Source organism: Pelodiscus sinensis, chromosome 3 (assembly GCF_049634645.1).
Source record: "Pelodiscus sinensis isolate JC-2024 chromosome 3, ASM4963464v1, whole genome shotgun sequence".
NCBI lineage: Eukaryota > Metazoa > Chordata > Testudines > Trionychidae > Pelodiscus > Pelodiscus sinensis.
Genome location: NC_134713.1, coordinates 74,950,528 through 74,972,293, shown reverse-complemented (window position 1 = coordinate 74,972,293; position 21,766 = coordinate 74,950,528). Strand labels below are relative to the sequence as shown.

Here is a 21,766-nt window from a genome sequence, read left to right as displayed (position 1 = left end):
AGGAGCATTACCTGTTCGATCCTTAGCATAGATATGTATTATTCAAGATTTTTGAAAGCATTAGGAGTTATTGGCAGAACCATTTTATAATTTTATGTTGGGAGAGATTTTTGTTCTCCTTTGTCTTTCTCAGCTGCATCAATTATTAAAATGTTCATGAAGTTGGAATTCATACTAAGCATTTCTGCATATACCTCTTTCTGAATGGTATGCTATTAAACGCATTTTATAGAACTGACTGATTTGTTTTCCTTGTGTGGTAGGTGGTATTTTAGCAAACAAACAAAATTGCTTTGATGACTTCCAGTGTGGAGCAGAATATCTTATCAAAGAGGGATATACATCTCCAAGGAAACTGACTACCAATGGAGGCTCAAATGGGGGTCTCTTAGTGGGTAAGAATTATTTGCATATTTGCTGTTGCATGCTAGCTACTAACACATGGAATTTTTCATAAGCTAAGCATAGAGAAAAATTTGTAAGACTTTCTGGATTTAAATATTGGTGGCATGTCACTATATTAATGCAGAGTAATTAAATTTCACTTCAATCTTCATGACATAGAACATTATCATTCTGTAGCCTTTGGAAAATGCCCACCATTAAGAGTCGCGTGGACATTACTACCTGTACTCAAATGCATGCTCTTCATGTTGTTGGAACCTGCCATGCAGTGAATGTGCAACAGATGTCCAATCGTTACTGAAATTTTTCATTAAATTAAGTTGGAAAAACTTTGAGATTTGCTAGCAGTTCTTCGTGGTAGCAGACATGGGTGGGGTATTTGGTCATTGGATCTGCATAGTTGACCCCAAAACTTAGTTACCTGTGCCCTGTGCAAAATGCAGGTTTTGCAAGCGCATGGAGAGAATGGCTGTAAAGTTTGCTGCTCTACCTTTTTATGGTCTGTGGTTCATGCGTATACGCACTGAGTGTCTCTCTCCCTCTCATATACCCACCCACCATGGTATTTCTGCTGCATTTAAGGCCTTTGTGCACAGATGAGTAACTGCAATCTTTGCAACTATATTAATTGTAATGAGTTGAAAAGATGAGCACAAGAAACAAATCCATCTGATAAAAATACATACAAATTAAGTAGAAATAATGGTAAAATTATGATTATTGGGAGTAATATAAATCTAACACACCAGTTATAAGTACAACTTATGTATTTATAATTCTCTAACTCATATTTACAAGCAGTCCCCGGGTTACGTACAAGATAGGGACTATAGGTTTGTTCTTAAGTTGAATTTGTATGTAAGTCGGAACTGGCTCCAGATTCAGCTGCTGCCACTGAAACTGACCAGGGGCTGACTACAGGAAGCCGGAGGCAGAGTTGCTCTGCCCCCAGCTTCCTGGAATCAGCCTGATCAGTTTCAACAGCTGCTGAATCTGGAGCCTGGGACAGAACAGCTGGGGCGCTGCACGGTAGGTTCCCACAGGACCAACCCAGCAGCACACCAGCTGATCCACCCGAGGCGTCCCGCAACAAAAGCCTGGTCTGCTGGGGAGGGGGGGGGGGCTCACTAGCTGCGCCCCCTTCCCCTCCCCCCCCCCCCAGCAGACCAGGGAGACCCGAGCAAAGCCGCACAGGCGGAGGGACCCTGCTGCCCGTGTGGCTTTGCTCCTGTCTCCCTGGTCTGCTGGGGGGGGTCCAGCAAAGCCGCTGGACCCCTCCAGCAGACCAGGGACTCCCGAGCAAAGCCGCCACCTGGGCGGCTTTACGAACAAAGCAGGGGGACAGGAGCAAAGCCGCCCAGGCGGCGGGGGTCCCGCTGCCTGGGCGGCTTTGCTCCCGGGCAAACGAGCAAAGCCGTCCACACGGCGGCTTTGCTCGGGTGTCCCTGGTCTGCTGGGGGGGTCCAGCGGCTTTGCTGGACCCCCCCAGCAGACCAGGGAGACAAAGAGAAGCTTTTCTCGCCCCGGAGGACACGGGTGGCGACCCGCCACCAGTGAGCTCCGGGGCGAGAAAAGCCCCGTTCGTAAGTCGGATCCGCGTAAGTCGGGGACTGCCTGTACTCAGAAACATTTAATCTTAAATATGGAAAGTTCATCTCAAAAATATTTCTCACATTCCAAGTAAATTTTTAAGAGCTGCCAAATGTATCCCGAAATAAATCTTTACTTTCTCATATGCTGTCTTCCTAGGTAGAAGAGGGAACAAAGAGAAACTTTTTTTACTCCACCCTAAAGGCAGAGGGAGGAGCTAACAGATTTTGCTTGGGGGGGAGGGGCAAGATGCGAAGCCTACCTTGGCTGGCTCACCATCAGTAAACTTAGACTTTTTCAACTTGCTTTCTTTTTGCATACCTTTGCATTGAGCATGAATTGAGAGCTTAGGAACTGGCCAGCCACCTTTTCTGCTTTTTATTTGTGTATGGTAGTTGAATTGCTTATGAAAATATTACTTTGTTTTGTTCCTGACTAAACCTTTGTGAGCATTTAAACTGTATCCTATCAAAATTGATTCTAGGCTTTTAAAGCTTTGAGTTCTTTGTATAAGGAACAAGAAGGGTTTTTCTTTCATTCAGGAAAATCAAACTGCTGTTTTCATTGCTCCTTTATTTTGAAATTCTTACCTGTGCTCTTTCATTAAAGCAGAACTGGATTTTTTTTTCCTCCTCTCTCAACCCTCAAGGGATTTCAAAATACATATTAATGGCCTTGTCCAACTGCTACTAAGCTCAGAAATACGGGCCCAATGCCATATTTCCTCAGTTTTCATTCATTGAAGAAAAGATTTTTGGCATTCTTCCAAAAAATACTGTTTTTCCTTTTAGTCTAATTACTAAGAGGTGACCCTGAATAAGGTACCGCTGTAGTTCCTGGCTTATTCAGCTGCAAAACAAGATTTCCTTGTCCTACATGATGGAATCATAGTGTGACACAAAGGCTTAGTTGGCAGTGGAGTGTGCGTTAAAAGTCCTCCTCGTATATAAAAAAAAGAGCCCTGAACTGTATTAGCTTTAATAAACAGTTATGAGATTTTTGTGGTCTTTAGCTTCTGTATGTGCTATTCAGGAATTTGTTGGCGAATTACTCTGAGATTCTGAGAAGGAAAAATATTGAAAGCTGTAGTGTTAGACACCAGTGTGCTTTGGTTCTAGTGCAGGGGTAGGCAAGAGGTGGCTAGCAGGCTGGATCTGGCCCGCCAAGTCGCTGGATTCAGCCTGCGGCCACCTCACTATCACCCTTGCTACAGAACAGCTCATGCAGTTTTAAACAGCAGCCTGCTATTTGCTATGCATTCTGGGCAGGGAGGAGAAAGCTTTGTGCACTTTCCCCATCCCCTAGAAAAATCCCTCAGCTTCCAATAGGAGCTGAGACATTTTGATGAAGGCAGGGGTAGCGGATGAAGCCTCCTCACTACCTGCCTCTCCCCCGCATCTCCCTCCCTATGCTGGAGCAATGCCATGTGGAGCAGCTACCTAGCACACAGTCAGGGTTTCTACAGAGCTGCTGGCTGGGAGCACCTAGATAAGCCCCACCCAGCCAGAGCCTGCCTATGGAACCCCAGCCCCTTTCTTCCCTCAACTGTCTGCCCCAGGCCACCCCCCAAGCCCTCTGTTTCCCCTCCCCCCTCCTCCTTCAAGTCACAACTCCCTCCCAGACCCTGCACCCTCTCCTGTAACCTGTCCCCCCAGGCCAGATTCCTCTTCTGCACCCATACCCCTCCCTGACCCTGCACCCCATTCCCCTGCCCCATGGCACTATCCAAACCCTCTGCATCCTCTTACCCCCCTTCTCCTAGGTCACAACTCTCTCCTATACTCTGCACCCCCTGCTATATTCCTCCCCCAAACCAGAATCCTTTCCTGCACCCATAACCACCCCACGCCCGTGCCCCAGATTATAACCCTTTCCTTCACCTAAATTCCTTCTCAGACCCCACATTCCCTCCTGCACCCCAGTCTTCTGTCCCAAGCTCCCTTCTACACTCCACCTGCCATCCCAGACTCTATGCCCCCTCCACAGAAGTGCAGCCCTTGACCACTTATCAAAAACTTGGCATGGTCCCCCATTAAAAATTATTGCCTACCTCTGTTCTAGTGGTTAGTTATATTCACTCCTTAAAATGGGGTCGCTGATACGCTTTAAAAGTGCCCAATAGTAATAGGAAGATTGGAAGCATAGGGGAACAAAATGCAACCGTTCTATAAAAAGTGAGCTCTTCTCTCTGTGACTACAACTGACACCATGTCTGCAGAATGGGGATAAGCATAGCTGCAGTGCCAGCATAACCCTGTAGTGCAAGTACTGTTTACAGCAATGGGAGGGTTTTCCCCACTGCTGTAGGAATGCCGCCTCCCCAAGTGATGGTAACTAAGTCAACAGAAGCATTTTTCCATCGGCGTAGCTGCATCTTCATGAAGGGGTAGGTTGGCATAGCTATGGCACCCAAGGATGTGGATTTTTCACACTCCTGAATGCTTGTAGCTATGTCACCATACATTAAAATGTAGACCAGGCCTAAATCTGAAATTAGTTGTCAGAGCTCTTTGACTTGCATATAGCTGAAAAAATGAAGAAACGGCTAGATTCCTGTAGCAAAAAAAGAGCCTTATGGAAAGCAGCTATGTGCCTTGTCAATTTCTTTTTTCCTGACAGTGATAGGAGAACATTGGAGACTGCCAAGGTCTTGTAATAACCCAATATTTTTACTTATGTTACTGATAACTCTATTGATTGTTAAAAGTGAATTTGTCGCTTCAATCCAATTTGTTTGTCAAAAATTATACTCTTGGGCTAGAACTTACAAAGGAGCAGAGAAAGTCAGGTTCCCAACTCCATCTGTGTGGTATTTGGGCACCTAACTTCCTCAGACTGTTTTTAAAATCCCATTGTTTGTTCACACTGCTCATTTGCCTCAAGTTGGATAATGAGAATTAGTGAATTCTCTTACATGCTTGTTTTGAAGTCAGTTTCACTTTGACTTTCTTTGCACCTGGACCAAACCCCGCTGAAGCCTTTAGGAGTTTTCCCATTTACTTCAGGCATTTTTAGTGAACAGGTATTTAGTTTTTAGTCACTGTTTATATTTCAAGCACTTCATGGGAATATTTATTTTTAAAAAACAATGTTTCAACTGGATTTTTTCCAGAATGTATGAAATTGCGATCCTTAAGTTTTACAGAAGTTGACTTGACCTAATATAATGCTGAGCCAAATTTCAGATGATCATAACTTTTACTACTGCCTTTGGTATCTCCTTTAGTGTTAATAAAATTGTCTTGCTGTTTTTAAGCTGCATGTGCTAATCAACGCCCTGACCTGTTTGGTTGTGTGATTGCTCAAGTTGGAGTAATGGATATGCTTAAGTTCCACAAATACACTATTGGTCATGCCTGGACAACTGATTATGGCTGCTCTGACTATGAAGAACAATTTAAATGGCTGATCAAGTAAGTGTCTTTTGGAATTTTTAATATACTGACTGATGTGGATGTTGTATTGTTCTGTAGCTGGCTGGTAATTACGGAGTCAAGTCTTCTTGTTTTAAATGGCAGTCATCAGAAACTAAGTATTATGCAAATTAATTTCACCTTCACCCATGTGAGAGTGCTGCTATGCTGCCCCCTTCCTCTCCCTTCTCCATTCCATTACCTGGCCCAAAGAGAGGGGGAATCTCTGTCATGTAAACTGAGTAATGGTATGGATTAAAATGACATCTTAAACAAAAGAGACAAAGTAGGTGACATAATGTATTTTATTGACCCAACTTCTGTTGGTGGAAGGGAGAAGCTTTTAAGCTTCACAGAGTTCTCTTTCAAATATGAAGAAAGTAATCAGGGTGTCCAAATGAAATGCAAAGTAGATCAGCTTAAGTGTAAGGATTCAGACATGCCATAGGAGACCACTTAAAATGAAGTAGTAACACCTACTTGTAGGACAACAGAATTTTAGCAAGCAGTAGGGTGTATTACAAATTGTGGTAATGAGCCATAAAACTATTGTCTGTTAAGTCTTTGGTATTTAGTGTCCACCGAAGTACACATGTGAGGGGATGCCTATCTGTCAGTGGAAGCCCAGGGTTTGAACTCATACTCAAACCTACTTCCCACCACTTTTTTCTATGGACAGATCATGCTAACTCAGGGCATGGACTCTGAGGGTCACAGGACCCTACAAGGATAGAGAGTCTGAGTCAAAGTCAAACTGAGACCATAATTTCAAAATCTGTTGCTTTCAAGAGTAAACATCGCTCCGCCATAAGTAACCCACAATCCCACTGGCTGACTTCCTATGTTCTCTGAACTGTCAAGTTTGGTGGCCAATGAGATTTTCCCATTCTGTACCTGTTACCCAAAAATTCCCACTGGAGACCACCCAGGGATACACTAGTATGGATTTATTGATTAATTAACACTCCACTATATTCACTATATGGTTAAACTAAAGAGGATAGAACTGCCACTACAGGTTTAAACTAAAGGGGAGAATCATCTCTCTCTCTCTCTCTCTCTCTCTCTCTCTCTCTCTCTCTCTCTCTCTCTCACACACACACACACACACACACACACACACACACACACACACACACACACACACACACACACACACACACACACACACACACACACACCCCTTCATTTATTCACAGACATTCATTCCTGCCCTCAGGCACTCTCACACTTACACAGGCATATGGGTTGCAGAAGGAGCCATGGCATGTTGATTCTGGAGGGTTTGTCTGCTGATCATGGCTGGGGAGCTGGTCAGAAAAGAAAGAGAGCTTCTGGCTACAGAAAGAGCAGCATCTCAGAAAGAGAGCTTCTGCCATGTGCTCTCTCCTTTTATTGCCTCTGTACATCTCCTGTGACTCATCCACATTCTTCACAAGGGAGCATGCCCAGACTTTCCTTGATCCAACAGAGCAGCAGTGTCTCCTTCATTGGTCTGATGATTCATCACCTGGCTCCACATGCTCATCCTTGCAGTTTCTAATCCCAAACACACAATAGTCTCCCCTCATACACACACACACACCCATATCTCAGGGGAGATGCGGTTTAGAGCAAGTTACAAGCAGAGTGGATGAAAGTTACAAAAAGTTGCAAGGTTTTACAAAGATTACAAGAAGTTGCAGAGTTTAAAAGATAATGCAACTGAAACAATTACAAAGCTTCAGAGAATCATTTATAAATCATCAGTAATGAAGTGATTTAGAAGACATTTGTCCCCTCCCGCACCTCTCCCCCCCCCCCCCCCCCCCACAGCAATGCAGTCAGCAGGGGTGGTTTGTCAGTCTCTAAGTCATGTGCTGGTAGGACCTTACAGTTTAGTGCAGTGTTTCTTAAACTTTTTAAGACCGAGAAACACAAAACAATGATTTTTGTTTGAGGAACACCAAGGATTTTTTGTTGAGGAAAACAAAAAAAGAAAGAAAAATAGGGAGGCCGGGGAAAAGTTATTGACCTTCTCCCCCCCCCCCCCCCCCCCCAAAAAAAGGGTCGGGGGGGAAAGCTGGGGGAGGGTGGAGGGTCACCTGCCCCTTTAAGCCACTTTTCACTCTGTTCTCTGCGGCACACCGGTGTGCCATGGAACACAGTTTAAGAAACACTGGTTTAGTGTATTTCCAGAAAATCCATGTGTAAAATCAAGTAATAGGTCGGGCAGGGGTTTATGCAACAGCACCAAGAACAAAAAGCTAGAACCAGCCACGTTTTGCAAAGCTTCTAGGAAGTCTGGGATATGGATGATTGGACTTGGGCCCACATAATGCAGTTGTAGACATTACAGCCCAGGGTTGGGGCCAGTGTTCCCTACAAGCTGAGCGCTTGGGCAGCTGCCCAGAAGATAATCAGATGCTGCCCAGCTGATTAGGAGAATACCCACAGCTGCCCAAAGCCGGTAGTATGTATTCATATTAATCGTGTACATCCATACTTTCCTTGATGCACATAACAAAATGTATTCCACTCCGGGATGAAAAAAATTAGAGGACACACTGATTGGGACCTAGGGTTCAATAATTTCTAACTTGGTATTTCAAATGCGTATAGATGCTAAAGTCCTAGGTTAACAAACCCAGATGTACTAACCAAAATTCTACTAACCCTAGGCTCATTGCTGTGTAGACGTACCCCTAAGTATATGTCGACACAGGGATAAAAGCCCTGTTGTATGGCCATGGCTAGCCAGGGTTATCTGACTCAGGCTTAGGCTGTGGGAAGAAAAATTGCTGGAGCCGATATGATGGGACCTGCCACCCTCACAAGTAAGGATGTAAGAGTGCAACCATTTACACAGTTAACTGATAAGCATCAGCTTATCAGATTCCATTATGGTTATATGCCGGCTCCTGACCCTGATCCCAGGAAGCCAACTGCCACCCCATGCTGCAGGCTCTGCATTACAAGCTTTATACTGCAAAGCATGCAGCGCATGCAATCACTAGGATTTTTAACCTTTTTTTTTTTTTTTTTTTTTTAAACAACATCCCTGCTCACAAGATCCTAGAACCTGGGCTCGTGCCCAAGCCCAAATATCTGCACAGAACCCTGAAGCCTGTGCACTGTGAGCCCAAGTGGACCGACCCAAGCCAGCCACAGGTTTTTTTTATTCCTATTAGGAAGTACCCTCAGCTTCCGTTCTTGACATCTTGAGGGTATTTTGCTGATTTCGTGAGAGGGCGAGGGATGAGAGGTCAGATATGGAATGATCACTTTGTGAAAGTGTTCACCCATTGGTAATAGGCTATTTTGATAGGATATAGGTGATTCATCATTTTTTCCTGTGAGAGCTCATTCAAGAGCATAGTGATTATCTGATTTTACTTACATAGTTGGGATATGAGTGCACTCAGGGCAACACATGGGATGGGACTGGAATGGTCACATGCCCCTCTCTGCACGCTATTGGGGGGAGGGACAGTGCAGCAGCAGAGGGACAGAGCCCCTCCCTTCTTCCCCCCCTGTACCAGGGAAAGGGGAGGGAAAGGGGCAGTGTGGAAGCATTCTCTCAAGGCTCAGCCAGCCTCTGGCCATGCTGCCTAGAATGCTGCCCAGCGCAGAGAGGGGAGGGAGTGAGGCTGCTGCACTTTCCCATGCAGTCTCTGGCTACACTGCCTGGGATGCTGCTTGCTGATGCAGCATAGCAGCACAGACACCCCACCACCTAAGTAACATGGGATGGGGAGATCGTGAGGACCCCAGATTAGGAGTGGCGCAGGAAGGAGTCACATGGGCAGGTCACATGTTCCCCTTGGCTGGTGCTCCCTTTATGTCACTCCCCACTAGCTGCTGTTGATAAACGTGTGTATGACCCAGGGATCTTGAAAGATCCTGAAAAGTACATAGTGGCGTGAAAGGGCTGTTGATCATCATAGCAATGGAAACGTACGTATAAGTTTTATATCTGGTAGTGTCTGGTGTTGTTTTGAGTTGGCGTGTCCTGTTCTGTGTGGAGCTTGCTTCTTAGGATGAGCTTGACTAGCTTGGGGTAGTGTTTGAAGATGGGAAGAGAGGATCCAAGAAAGATTTCTTCCAGTATTTGGTCCCCATAAAATGTGCATTGTAACTGTCTGATGTTACCCCACAAGGGTTCTAGTGTAGAGTGATATGTGACAGCTGTAGCAGTAGGAGGTGGAAGTCTATATTGAAGCAGGTTCTCCTGGGGTGTTTGGGTGGCCCATTCCCTGGTATGATCTACTTTCCTGGTGGAGTATATTTGTTTGGTGAAGGGGGTGTTAAGTGTGTTAAGATGTGTATACTGGACTCTCTCTTCAGAGCAAAGTCTGAAATGCCTGACTGTACATATTCAATTTCTTGGTGAGATGCTTCCTGGATAAGGGATTAACCGGCGGTCCAGGTGGAGGGCGCTCCAGCCTGGCCAGGACCACTGTGGAACCGGTTAAAATTAATGTTTAAACTTTTTAAATGGGATTTTATTATCCCTTTTCTGAAACAGAATGGTGTCCAAGAAGTTGATAAACACACTGAAAGTTCATAATTAACTTTTAAGTCATTTTCATAATTAGTGGATTTGTACCTTTCTGCTTTTTGGAAAAATTCTGCAAAGCCGATGGGCCAGATTTTCACAGGTTACATATCATGTAAGGTTGGCTTTTTAAGTAATGACTTCTTTTTCTGGTAGGCTATTAGAGCAGAACACTCCACCCAACTAAAATAGGGTTTTGAATGACATAGGAGAAATCATTGCTTTTGTAATTTGAGTTTTGAATGTAAATAGGGTTTATTTGTAAAAATTGATTGGGAGTGAGGCACAAAAAGAACTTAAATCAGGTTTTACTTCTTGCTCAGAAGCTGTTTTTTAATGTGCTGCAAATTAATAACAGATAATAACAAGATTATTAAAATATGTAACATAATGTAATTTGCTATCCTAATACTGAAGTTTCATTTATTTAACAGTGAAGTATTAAAGTACTATATCTAGGTTTAGTATTAAATCTTACATTAGATACAGAAATAATAGCCCCATTAGATGTAACTGAAATAGATAGTCTCTCATTTTTTAGCTAAAGCATTATTTTAAAATATTATAGAGCTGCCTTGGTAAAAAGACAATGAATGCAAAATTAAAATACTTTATGATCTATTAGGCTTGTTGTAAATCATTTGCCTCGAGTGTCTTTTATTAAGAAAGTTTAAAATTTCATATGGTGATATCAATTGTAAGGCATTTTTAGAGTAATGACAATAAAATGGAATTGTTGAGTTCATGTTGTGAATTTTGTCACAGGATTTTTTCCCGCAAAATGCTGTGTCCTGTAGATATGATACAGACATCTGTGTGCAGTAAAATCTGTTTATATACTAGTGGAGTCAGATACAATGGACTTCGGAGCATAGAGCATGAGAAGGAGAATCTTAAATTTGTTCTGTGTGGGTGGGGAAAGATACATTGTAGAATGGTTCCTGTGTAGTCTGTTGTACATATGTCCATTTTAGACCTCTCAAAATTAAAACAGGCATTTTAGAAACCTAGTTTTATGGGTCCGTGAAAAAAATTCGTTCTAGCAAGCTATGTTAGGTGCTGCCAAAACAAATAAAAAATAAAGGAAATTAAGGTATCCTGAGAGAGGCCTACAAGTTATGTTACTTATTTGTTCAATAATCATTCTGAAGCTTGTTTAACTGATGTGAAATCAAAACAAAATTAAAGCCTAAATAGCAAATAAGGTCAGATGGCCTTTGTATTTGCTACCAGTAAAAACAGAAAAAAATATTGTCCCTAAGCATTTCCAAATACGGAAGCTAACTCTTCTTAAGGTGTTCTTCTCCATAAATGAAGTATGTGTTGCAAAGGGGAGGTCCATATTACAGTCCAGTAGGCTTCTAATTTGTTGAAACTATAGTAAAGATCATTATCAGACATATAAATGAACATGATATATTGGGGAAGAGTCAACATAGCTTCTGTAAAGGGAAATCACACCTCACCAATCTGTTAGAATTCTTTGAGGAGGTCAGCAAATATGTGGACATGGCTAATCTAGTTTATATAATGTACTTGAACATTCAGAAAAGCCTTTGGTAAATTTCTTAAAACTCTCAAAGCAAAGTAAGCTGTCATGGGATAAGGGGGAAGGTCAATATCTGGTTGAAAGATAGGAAACAAAGTGTAGAAATAAAGTGCTTTTTTTTTTTCCACAGTGGACCACTACATTTGGAATGCAGCTTCCTCTTATCATAACTTAAAGCAAGGTCAAGGTTTGGTTGTGCCAGGACAATGGGTTATGCCTGGAATTTGATTGTTTCTCATAAAATGAAAAGGGAGAGATCTGGCAGGAGGAACAGTGATACTGCAGAATGACCCACAGAGGAACAGCAAGGGACCAGAGATGGGGACTGGGACAGCTATAACCCCATTGGGCCAACAGGGGGCAGGGCGGAGAAAGGGGCAGCGTATCTGTTTGCATCTGTCTGTCTGTCCCCCAGTTGGGGTCATGCACCCCTCCCCCGGCTGTGCCCACTGCAGCAGCCAGAAACAGATGCTTCTCACCTGGCCCCAAGCTGCTGCCATGAGAGAAGGCTGGGGTTGTTCTTTCTCCGTGGGGCAGTCTGAATACTGAACCCCTCATCCCTGAGACTGAATGAGAAGGGATGGATTACTCAGTAAAGCGCCCTGTTCTGTTCATTCCCTCTAAAGCCTCTGGGACTAGCCACTTTTGGAAGACAGGCTATTGGACTAGATGGACCTTTGGTCTGACCCTGTATAACTGTTCCTATATTCTTAATATTGCTCTGATGTTAATTTCTAATATAGAAGAATATTTGTCTTGAGAGAGTTTGATATGGGAGTGTTTAGGGGTGTATGGGTATGTCTACACTGCCATCCTAGTTCGAACGAGGGTGGCTAATGTAGGCATTCAAACTTGCAAATGAAGCCTGGGATTTAAATATTCCAGGCGCCACCATTTTTAAATGCCCCGTAGTTCGAACTCCCTGCCCACAGCTACATGCAGTATGGACTAGGTAATTCGAATTAAAGTTCCTAATTCGAACTACTGTTATTCCTCCTGCAAGGAGGTTTAACAGTAGTTCAAATTAGGAGCTTTAATTTGAACTACCTAATCTGTGCCGTGTGTAGCCGCGGGCAGGGAGTTCGAACCACGGAGCATTTAAAAATGGTGGCGCCTGGGAACATGCAAATAAAGCCCAGGATATTTAAATCCCAGGCTTCATTTGCAAGTTCGAATGCCTACATTAGCCACCCTAGTTCGAACTAGGGTGGAAGTGTAGACATACCCTATGGTGCCAAGTTGGAGTGAAACAAATTATTGGAAGCCAGACCACCTCGTGCTCAGTGAATCACCCACAAAAGGGTTGGTCAGAGAGGCTGGAGAAAACTATCAGGTTCCCCTCAGTTTCCTGTACAGCATCCCCTGAAGGGAAATAGGGCTGAGAAGGAGTCCGAAGATTGGAGGGGCCACCCCTCTGTCATATCTGCCTATCCCCTGGGAACAACCATTCCTGGATCCATAAAGGCCAGGACCCATGCCAATGGACAGCTCAGCTGCTTCTCCACAGCATAGCTCCTGGAGTGGATGTGCCAGCTTAGCAGGCTTACCTATTTCATATGAGTACTATTACAATTGCTAATAGTCTGATGTTTGTTGAATATGCTTTCAGATTTACTTCTGAAAAGGAAGGCATTTACTAAAGGGCTGGGTGCCAAAGGATTCTCATAGATAAATAGAGAGACAAGTGGCCACTGTTCTACTTTAATAGCCCGCAAGTGAAAGAGAATCACTACCTACATCAAATTGATTTTATACAAATGAGGGGACTAGCTTTCTGAGTGCTGTCAGATGCCACTCTGATGGCTTGAATATGAAATGGTCTTTCTGTTTGGCCTTGAAGAACAAATAGATAAAAAGCTTGTGTCCTTTTTTTCAGGTACTCTCCACTTCATAATATCAAACTGCCAGAAGAGGATGGAATCCAGTATCCCTCCATGTTACTTCTCACCGCAGACCACGATGATCGTGTGGTCCCTCTGCACTCGCTGAAATTCATCGCTACACTACAATATGTGGTGGGCCGAAGCCGTAAACAAACCAACCCACTTCTCATTCATGTTGATACCAAGGCTGGACACGGAGCTGGAAAACCAACAGCTAAAGTTATAGAGGAAGTGTCTGATATGTTTGCCTTTATAGCACGATGCCTAAATCTTGATTGGATTGAATAGGTAGAATTCATATTACGGTTTCAATTAGAAATCAAGGGCTTTTACACCATTTAAAAACAACCAACCTATTGGTCTAGTACTTACATTTAGGAACTACAGTTTAATATTTTATTGATCCAGTCTACCGTGGAGTTTTGGTCTTTGAAGCTTCCTTCTTTTTAATATATACTTGGGTTTCTTTTCTACTAAGGAGCACATTTGCATAGATAGCTGAATTGCTGGCAATGCTGTTATGAAGATTTAGATTCCAAGAGTTAGTGGTAGTTGAGCTTATGTTATATGAAACAATTTTAATGTATTTTGCACCTATAAACATATCCAATTCAACTGTAATTAAATGTAAGTACTGTTCCAGTACAGATACTTTAAGAATAATATCAGTTATTTAAGAATGTTGGTTATTACAAAATCTTTTCAATTAAAATGCTGAAATATAAAGAGACTGGGTCATTTGAAGTCAAATATTGCTGTTAAAAAGCAAAAACTTCACATTATGAATAACAGTGTATTAGAGTCTCTTATTCCTCTGTTGCTTAACTTCATCAGTTTCTTGTAAATGTCCAGTACTTCACCTGTTTAGTATCAGATAAGTAATTTCCACATAAAAGAGAAACTCAGAGCCTGGAGAACTTGGATCATCTCTAGAATATTACTATTTTCTTTTCACGTTGCACAGATGAACTTGTCAATGTTGTCTCACTGCTCCCTGGATCTTTATTTCCAAACAGCAGACCAGATATCACCAATGTCACATACAGATCCCTGGTAGAGTTCCTCCATGCTGAACACTCCCCAGACTGGTCTGTTTGGAGCCCTCCTCGATGGGTCCTGTGTGGTCTTTAAGCCTCCTGCATCCAAACAGAGTTCTGGTACTGCAACCTATGGCTTAAGTGTCCTTAGGCACACTCTCAGGATGCAGATCCTCTTGAGAGCTGAGACTCTGCAGTCCAGCACCCAGCCCTTCAGACTAGTGCTAACCCCTAGAATTCCTCCCTAGCTTTAACACATCCCCTCCCAGAACTCCAGCCCCGTGAACATTCTGGGTTTACAGTTTCACTCCATATGGTCATTCAACAGCGAAAGCACTCATAACTTTGCATAAGATTCTGAAATAGCATTCCTGTTCACTTAGGTAGCTTGAGAAACGTGCACATCTAGATAGAATAATGAACACACTTGTTTGTATTTTCCCATACTCCGTTTCCTTGCCACACTGGAGAGTTCTTTGGGCTTGAGCAGAGTTCTCTGGGTAGTCCAGGTGTTGCCTGCTACATGTGGTCTCTTCAGAATCATGACATCACCTTCTTTCCTGCAGCTAGCTACTTTTGCGTTGTCCCACAGTTCAACAGAACATCCCTGCATACAAAAGCAGGCCAGTCTCTCCTGCCCAAGCTTCCTGCAGATCTCTGTGTGTGTCTGCTTTGAGTTTGCATGTCCTACTACCACCACCTGATGTGGTTTGGTTATATTTTTGTTGGGGTGGGAGGAAAGGATGGGAAGTTATTTTTTGTTCTGCTGATGAGAATTTTCCAGTCTTCACTTTTCCATCCCCTTCCAAAGAAACTTCAAACTGGTTTCCACAGGCTTCAGCAAACACATTGTCCCCAGATGTCTTCACCTGAACACCATTGTACCTGGTGTGAGAGGTACACTACCTCCCTAACAGTAAATAGCTGTTTCCACATCTGCATTAGGGCACAGAGTCCCCAGACTGACACCACTACAGTGGTTTCCAGTTTGGCTGGATTTACCCTGTCCTGTTGTCCAGTACACATGGACCTCCAGCACTGGCATTTGTACATGACAATGGTAGCTGGGTTAAATTAGCTTTGCACATACATTACGTGCTGCCGTTTGTTTTCTTTTAGGACAGCAGTTCTCAAACTAGGGGTGTGGATTCTATTTTAATGGAGTTGCCAGGATTGATGTTAGACTTGCTGGGGCCCAGAGCTGAAATCAAGGTGGTTGAGGTCAGGTTATAGGCCCCCTCCTGCCTGTGGCTGAGGTGCCTTGCCTTTGCCCCCCAACTCCATCACGCCTGGGATAGTGGGGGTCAGACAAGCTCAGGCTTCAGTCTCCCTTTCTAGGATAATGTAGTAACTTTTGTTGTCAAAATGGGGGTCACAGTGCAATGAAGTTTGAAAGTTCTAGGCTGAATAGGTATTGATTATATAGATTTAGAAATCTGGTTCCAGACTGGCTAAACTTCAGTACTAATCATGCCAGAACTAACTGTTGACTTTCCAGAGCAAAAACATGTTCCACAGGGGGGATTTTTTCCCATTCCAAAAAGTTTAAAGTTCTCTTAAAGTTCTCTCATTTTCCAGTTTGGACAGCCCAGAAACACCCACTTCTAGTTGCTATAACTTCATTCTAGAATCTTTAGGGCAAAATCAGCTCTTCTATCTGTGTTTTTCATTGATGTTTGTTATAGCGGACCTGCACTCGGGGGGAAGCTGTGGCCATGACCCCCCCCCCCCCCCCCCGGAAAACCCGGGAGACACGCCCCCACGGAGTCCCCACTGGGGTGCTGCATTCCCTGCACCCGGCGCTGGGCAGGAGCAGGCGGCGTTTCCCGGCTGTGCTGGCAAGCCCAAGCATGCCGGGGCGGGGGAAGTCGGGACGCAGCCCCACCTCCTATGCCGCAATGTAGGAGAGCAGGCAACGCCAGGGACGCAAGCCCCGGCGGACCATTTAAAGCTGGGACCGGGGCCCGAGGAAGGGGGAGGATGCCAGGAGGGCGATTCCTCCCCCTCTCCCCCCAGCTGAGGAGCAAGGCCTGGAAGCCAGAGGAGGACACAGACAGGCTGTCACAAGCCACCACTGGGAGGTAAGGGCCGAGAGGCCGCGATCCCGCCAGACCGGCTTGGGGGAGGATAGTAAGCAGCCCAGGGCAGGGCTGTACTGGCGCCCGTGGGCTGACGCGTTACGGGGTGGGACCCCGTCAGCTGGGTGATGGCTAAAGACCCAAACCCTTAGGGCCCTGGGCTCGAACCCAGTGGAGAGGGAGGGCCCGGGTCCCCCTAGCCACCCATTTCCCCTCCCTCACTACCTTGGTTCCACCGAGCAATACGCACCGGAACCTTAATGTATGTGGGCTCACAGGGCCGTAATCCCAGCGTGGGAGGGTTACGTGCTCGCGCCCGAACTAGCAGCCGTCACAGCCACACACACATTTGAGGGCAGAATTTAGCCTTTAATGTTGTTAGCCTACCAAATCAATATATATTTATTTTTAAAATTCAGAGTGCACCAGCCAGTTTCTATGCTCTAGATTGTGAGGTTAGGCACTATGCTGAGAGCGTGACAGTGTGGAAGGTTGAACTACCCTGGAGTAGCTCTGGGAACAATTGATCTTGTCCACAAAGGAAGTCTAATTCAGATTAAGATAGGATGTGAATTTAAAGCAGAATACCCATTCCAAATTAACTTTCTACATGGACTCTCCTGTTCCAGAACAAGAATGTTTTATTCCAAATAAGACTAAACCATTACCAGAATGGATTAAGCTGTTTGGAATAAGGCACTTTTATTTCTAAACCAGAGGCTCTATCTCAGGAAGTTCATTAGGAATAATTAATCAGAAATAGCTATTCCAGGGTAATTCCTCATGTAGACAAGCCAATTGTAATATATCAGCATACCTCTATGTCACTGTTTCTCTCTTGCTTCCTCTTCATCACTAATGATTGTTGGCATAACTTAAGTGGACTTAACTTTGAAGCATAGATACAGTCCCCATGATAGTGTATGGGATGCAAAATAAAAAAATGAAAGGTTCGTTTAATGTTCCACAAAATTCTGCTGTTTGGAAAAAAAACCACATCATTTTCTGCAGATATTCCTAAAGTTTACCAGCTTCACTTCCATTTGATTCCATTACAGAAACATATTTATAAATAATTGTGTTTCATATCATATGTAAGCAAGAGTAACATGCATGATAAAGCTTATCTGCCCCATTGTAGAGTATGTATTCTTCTTTTGTTATGTGGGTTCCAACTTAAGAGACTGATCAGATTCCCAGTTGCTGTTCTATGGCCCTGAAACAGCAGTAACAGCCAGGACAGGTGTTTTCAACTTTGTCTGTAGTAGTAGTGATTTTTTTTCAGCCTTGTTACCTTTATCATCCATGCTCTGGTAACCTTGAGATTAGATATGCTCTTTATGGGGCTACTCATTAAATTAACAAAAAAAACTGAAGCATGGCAAAAATGAAGCTGATCAGTTATTAGGTATATTAGTGTCCTGGAGTATATTAGTGATCTGGGATCTAATTTTACACTAACAAGTCTTTAAAGGCCAAGATTTTCACTGGTACACTGAAAAATTCTTAAATGGTTTAAAATAATGGATTTTTATGTATTACGATTCGAAGATAAGCTAAAGCACTTTGAATAAAATGTTTTGCACAATATTATCATGGATAAGATTGGACAACTGCTCTGTGCAGTTCTTATGATGTTTGGCGGTTTTTGCAATGATAGCTTAAAAATTAAAAAATAATTTTAAAAATGATGGGGAGTAGAAAAGAATATGTCTTACATTCTGGTTCTTAATGATTCTGTAAGATTTTTCTTAAGGAAAATATGACTTTTAAGTATGACTGCAGATAGGATAATAGATGAGGAAGACTCTAAATTACCACAGAGAATTCTTACCCAGGCGTCTATTTGGTGGGTCTTGCTTGTATGCTGAAAGTGTATGTGGACCCAAGGAAAACCATCTGTCTGGCAGCCTGCCAGTGGCTTATCCTGATGAGCTATAATAAAAGGTTAATTTAAACATATTTAAAGGGTGAATTTAAACATTTTAATTTATACAATACAAATGTTATCTTCAAACAGATGCCCTTTGTTCCCCAACAATAGATATAGAAAATGTGGGGGAAAGGTTGACTTGTGAGTGTGAGAGGATAGAAATTCCAGCTATAAGTAGGATCTGGAGTGCATATATTACTGACAACTGGGATTTATTCTCCAGTGCCAGGATTTCCTTGAACGTGGCTCTTAACTGAATCTACCTCCTCTTCCTGCAGCAAAGCTTAAGTATGCACAGGGATGACTCTGAATTCAAAGCTCTCTGTAGCTTTGAAACATCTGTTCCTTCAGCTCATGTATTTATTTTTGTGTACAAGGGCACCTACTGACTTCAGACACTTTCTGACAACCTCTGCTTTCAAAGGGTTTCTGTGTTGTTTGGGTAGGATTTTCTATGTGGAGCTGAAACCATTCTGACAAGCAATTGCCCCATCTCCTGCCAATCTCTTCTCCTTTGACATTGTTTAATAGACACAACTTCTCCTGATACCTAAGCTCAATCTCCTCCCTCAACCCACCATTACTATTATTTAGTTAATGCCACAAATATGCTAGGCTTCGCCACTGCTTTCTTAGCAATCCTCCCTCCCTTTATTTTCTCTATTTTGTACTCAAAACACTGTTTCTTTCCTGTTGTTTGGGGGGATGGTTGGTTGGTTGGTAGGGGGATGGGTGTTTTATTTTGTCTTTACATACAATTGTTGCTGTTGGAGATGTGGTGTTTTTTTCTGACAACCCACAATGTACCTCTGGGGCATATTGATATTTCGGTCAGTTACTCTTGCATCTGAGAGAGAAGCTATGTTGGGTTGAAGTCCCATAATAGAACTATAACTTATTACTGGCAATCAACAAAATACAGTGGAACTTCAAAGTTATCAACACTTTGGGAATGGAGGTTGTAACTCTGAACAAAATGTTATGATTGTTCTTTGAAAAGTTTACAGCTGATCCTTGACTTAATGCAGCTTTAAAACTTTACTATGCAGAATAAAAGTACTGCTTCCCCTTTATTTTTAGTAGTTTACATTTAATACAGTTCTGCTTTTTTTTCTTTGTCTCTGCTGCTGCCTGATTGTGTACTTCCAAATGAGGTATGTGATTGATTGGTCGATTCATAACTCTGGTGTTTGTCATAGGGATGTGAACGACTAGTCGACTGTCCAATAAGCAAATGGATAGTTGACACACTAGTAGACTAGTCACTTCCCTTTCCCCCTACTCCCCCTTGCCGCCTCTATCAGAAAGAGGCAGCATGGAGTGGGGGGGAAGAGGAGGGAGTACTTCAAAGCAGCAGCTGCTTTGAAACACCTCAGGGAGCACAGAGCCAGTAGGGGACTGCTCCCCGCAGCGCTTTCGCCTTTGAAGTGTAGCAACGGCCCTGGGCCTGTTGCTACACTTCAAAGGCAGAAGCACCCTCATTGACTGATCAAATAGTCAATGCAAATTGCATCAACTATTCGATTAGCCCATTAATCTAAATTTAACATCCCTAGTTTATAACTTTGGCTATGTCTAGACTACGGGGAACAGTCGAAAGACGATATGCAAATTCCACAGGAATTTGCATATCTTCTTCCGATCTCGCTTTCGAAAGTGAAAGTAATCTAGACATGTTTTTTCCGGCGACCCCCTCCCTTTTTCAAAAAGCCACGTAAACCACATTTTTTGAGGAAAAAATGGCTTTTCGAAAAAGGGGGTAGGGTTTGCCGGAAAAAACACATCTAGATTATTTTCACTTGCCGAAAGCTCCACTTTCAAATCTTCCCCAAGTCTAGACGAGCCCTGAGGTTCTACTGTAGCAGAGGAGTATTAGTCAGATAAATGAGCCATCCACTGGGGTGAGATGGTACCTAAAGACATATTTCTCATTCTTTCTTGCTGTCCATGTGAAAGTTAGGGGTAAACTGCAATGCTGAATTTTAAAAAATTGTGTTAAGCACAGCCAAAGGTTCTCAAAGGGGAGAGAGAACTTCTCCAGGGGGTCTTCCTATCTTCAACAAGTCTTTGACACTGCTATGAGCAGTAAAAGCATCTAAGCCACACAGAACTTGCTTCATCATCTTGCTCTTTGTTTCAGTCTCTCTGTCTGTAAAGCAGACATTCACAGTACAAACAACCCTACATCTCTAAAATAAAACAAAATCTAACAAATTAACATTTTTCAGTAAGGATATTTCTAAAGCTACTTATTGGCCCAAAAAAAGCAGCTCCCTGGCCACTTTTACAGCTTAAGGGCTATACTAACTTCTACAGGTGGTGCTCCATTGAGAAGTTTAGCTAATACTTCCATACAGTTGCAGGCTCATAGCAGGAAACCCTGTAAAGCACTCCTTGGAAGCACCAAAAGTCCATGGACACCCTGCCTGGATCCTGCTCATCCTGCCTGATCCCAAATGCACCACTTTCACTGCTTCTCGGGCCTTCGGTGCCCCAAGAGGACACCATTCTTAAGACGTTGGACTCTTCCTTTTTTGCTGTTGCTGTATTTTAAAATAATGCATACAAAGAAAAAGATCCTTTAAATGTCTATAGTTCTGTAGCCACAGACAATGCTACCTGAAGTACTAAACCCAAGCATCATTGTGTAACTGTAACAACACTACATTCACGTTTTGGAAATCAAAATATCATCTGAAACTACATTATATCTCAACTCTGTATTCCAACCACAGGATGGGGAAATTATTAAAAGGATAACAATGAAAAGTTTTCTGAACTATGTTTAACCTCATCATTCGCGGCTCTTATCTAACCTCTTCAATATTTTAGGGTACAAGATGCACAGTCACAAGGACCTAAAATGAACAACCTATCCAGCCCCAGCCCTCCCAAAGGAAACCATGGGAGTTTTCTTAATTTTATGAAGTGGGAAATACTTATAATAATACTATAAACCCTGCACACTGAGTTGAGTGAAATATCTTCTCACTCCAACACAAAGACAAAAAGGTTATGAGTGATTGTTTTTTATTTTGTGACATGATCTCATGTATGCACAAATCTGCTTTTCTTTTTTCTCTGAAACACTCTGCCTTACCTACAATATCTCCTCACTACTGAAACAGACAACTCATTTTATCAGGATACACTGCATCTCAATGATGCCATGCTATTTTCCTTCAACTCTTATAACATCCAAAATTAACCCTAGTCCTGTGGGAATCTGAAAGTGTCACAGGACTGCAGAGAGTATCCAAAAATATTTGCTAGTTTTGGCACCCAGCAGTCATGGAACAATGGTGAGTATATTAAAATAATTTTGCAATTTATCCCTTAGT

At 43.0% G+C, this 21,766-nt stretch overlaps 1 protein-coding gene across 1 annotated transcript in view; it reads left to right on the top strand.

Annotated features, from left to right (window-relative positions):
• PREP (prolyl endopeptidase) overlaps positions 1-19,498 on the top strand; it is a 167,821-nt gene extending 148,323 nt beyond the window's left edge. The window contains exons 13-15 of the mRNA XM_006118459.4: positions 264-395; positions 5,252-5,408; positions 13,371-19,498. Of these exons, the coding sequence (XP_006118521.1) occupies positions 264-395; positions 5,252-5,408; positions 13,371-13,665 (584 nt within the window). The 3' untranslated portion in view covers positions 13,666-19,498. The remainder of the gene's footprint in view (positions 1-263; positions 396-5,251; positions 5,409-13,370) is intronic.
• The last annotated feature ends 2,268 nt before the right edge of the window (positions 19,499-21,766 follow it).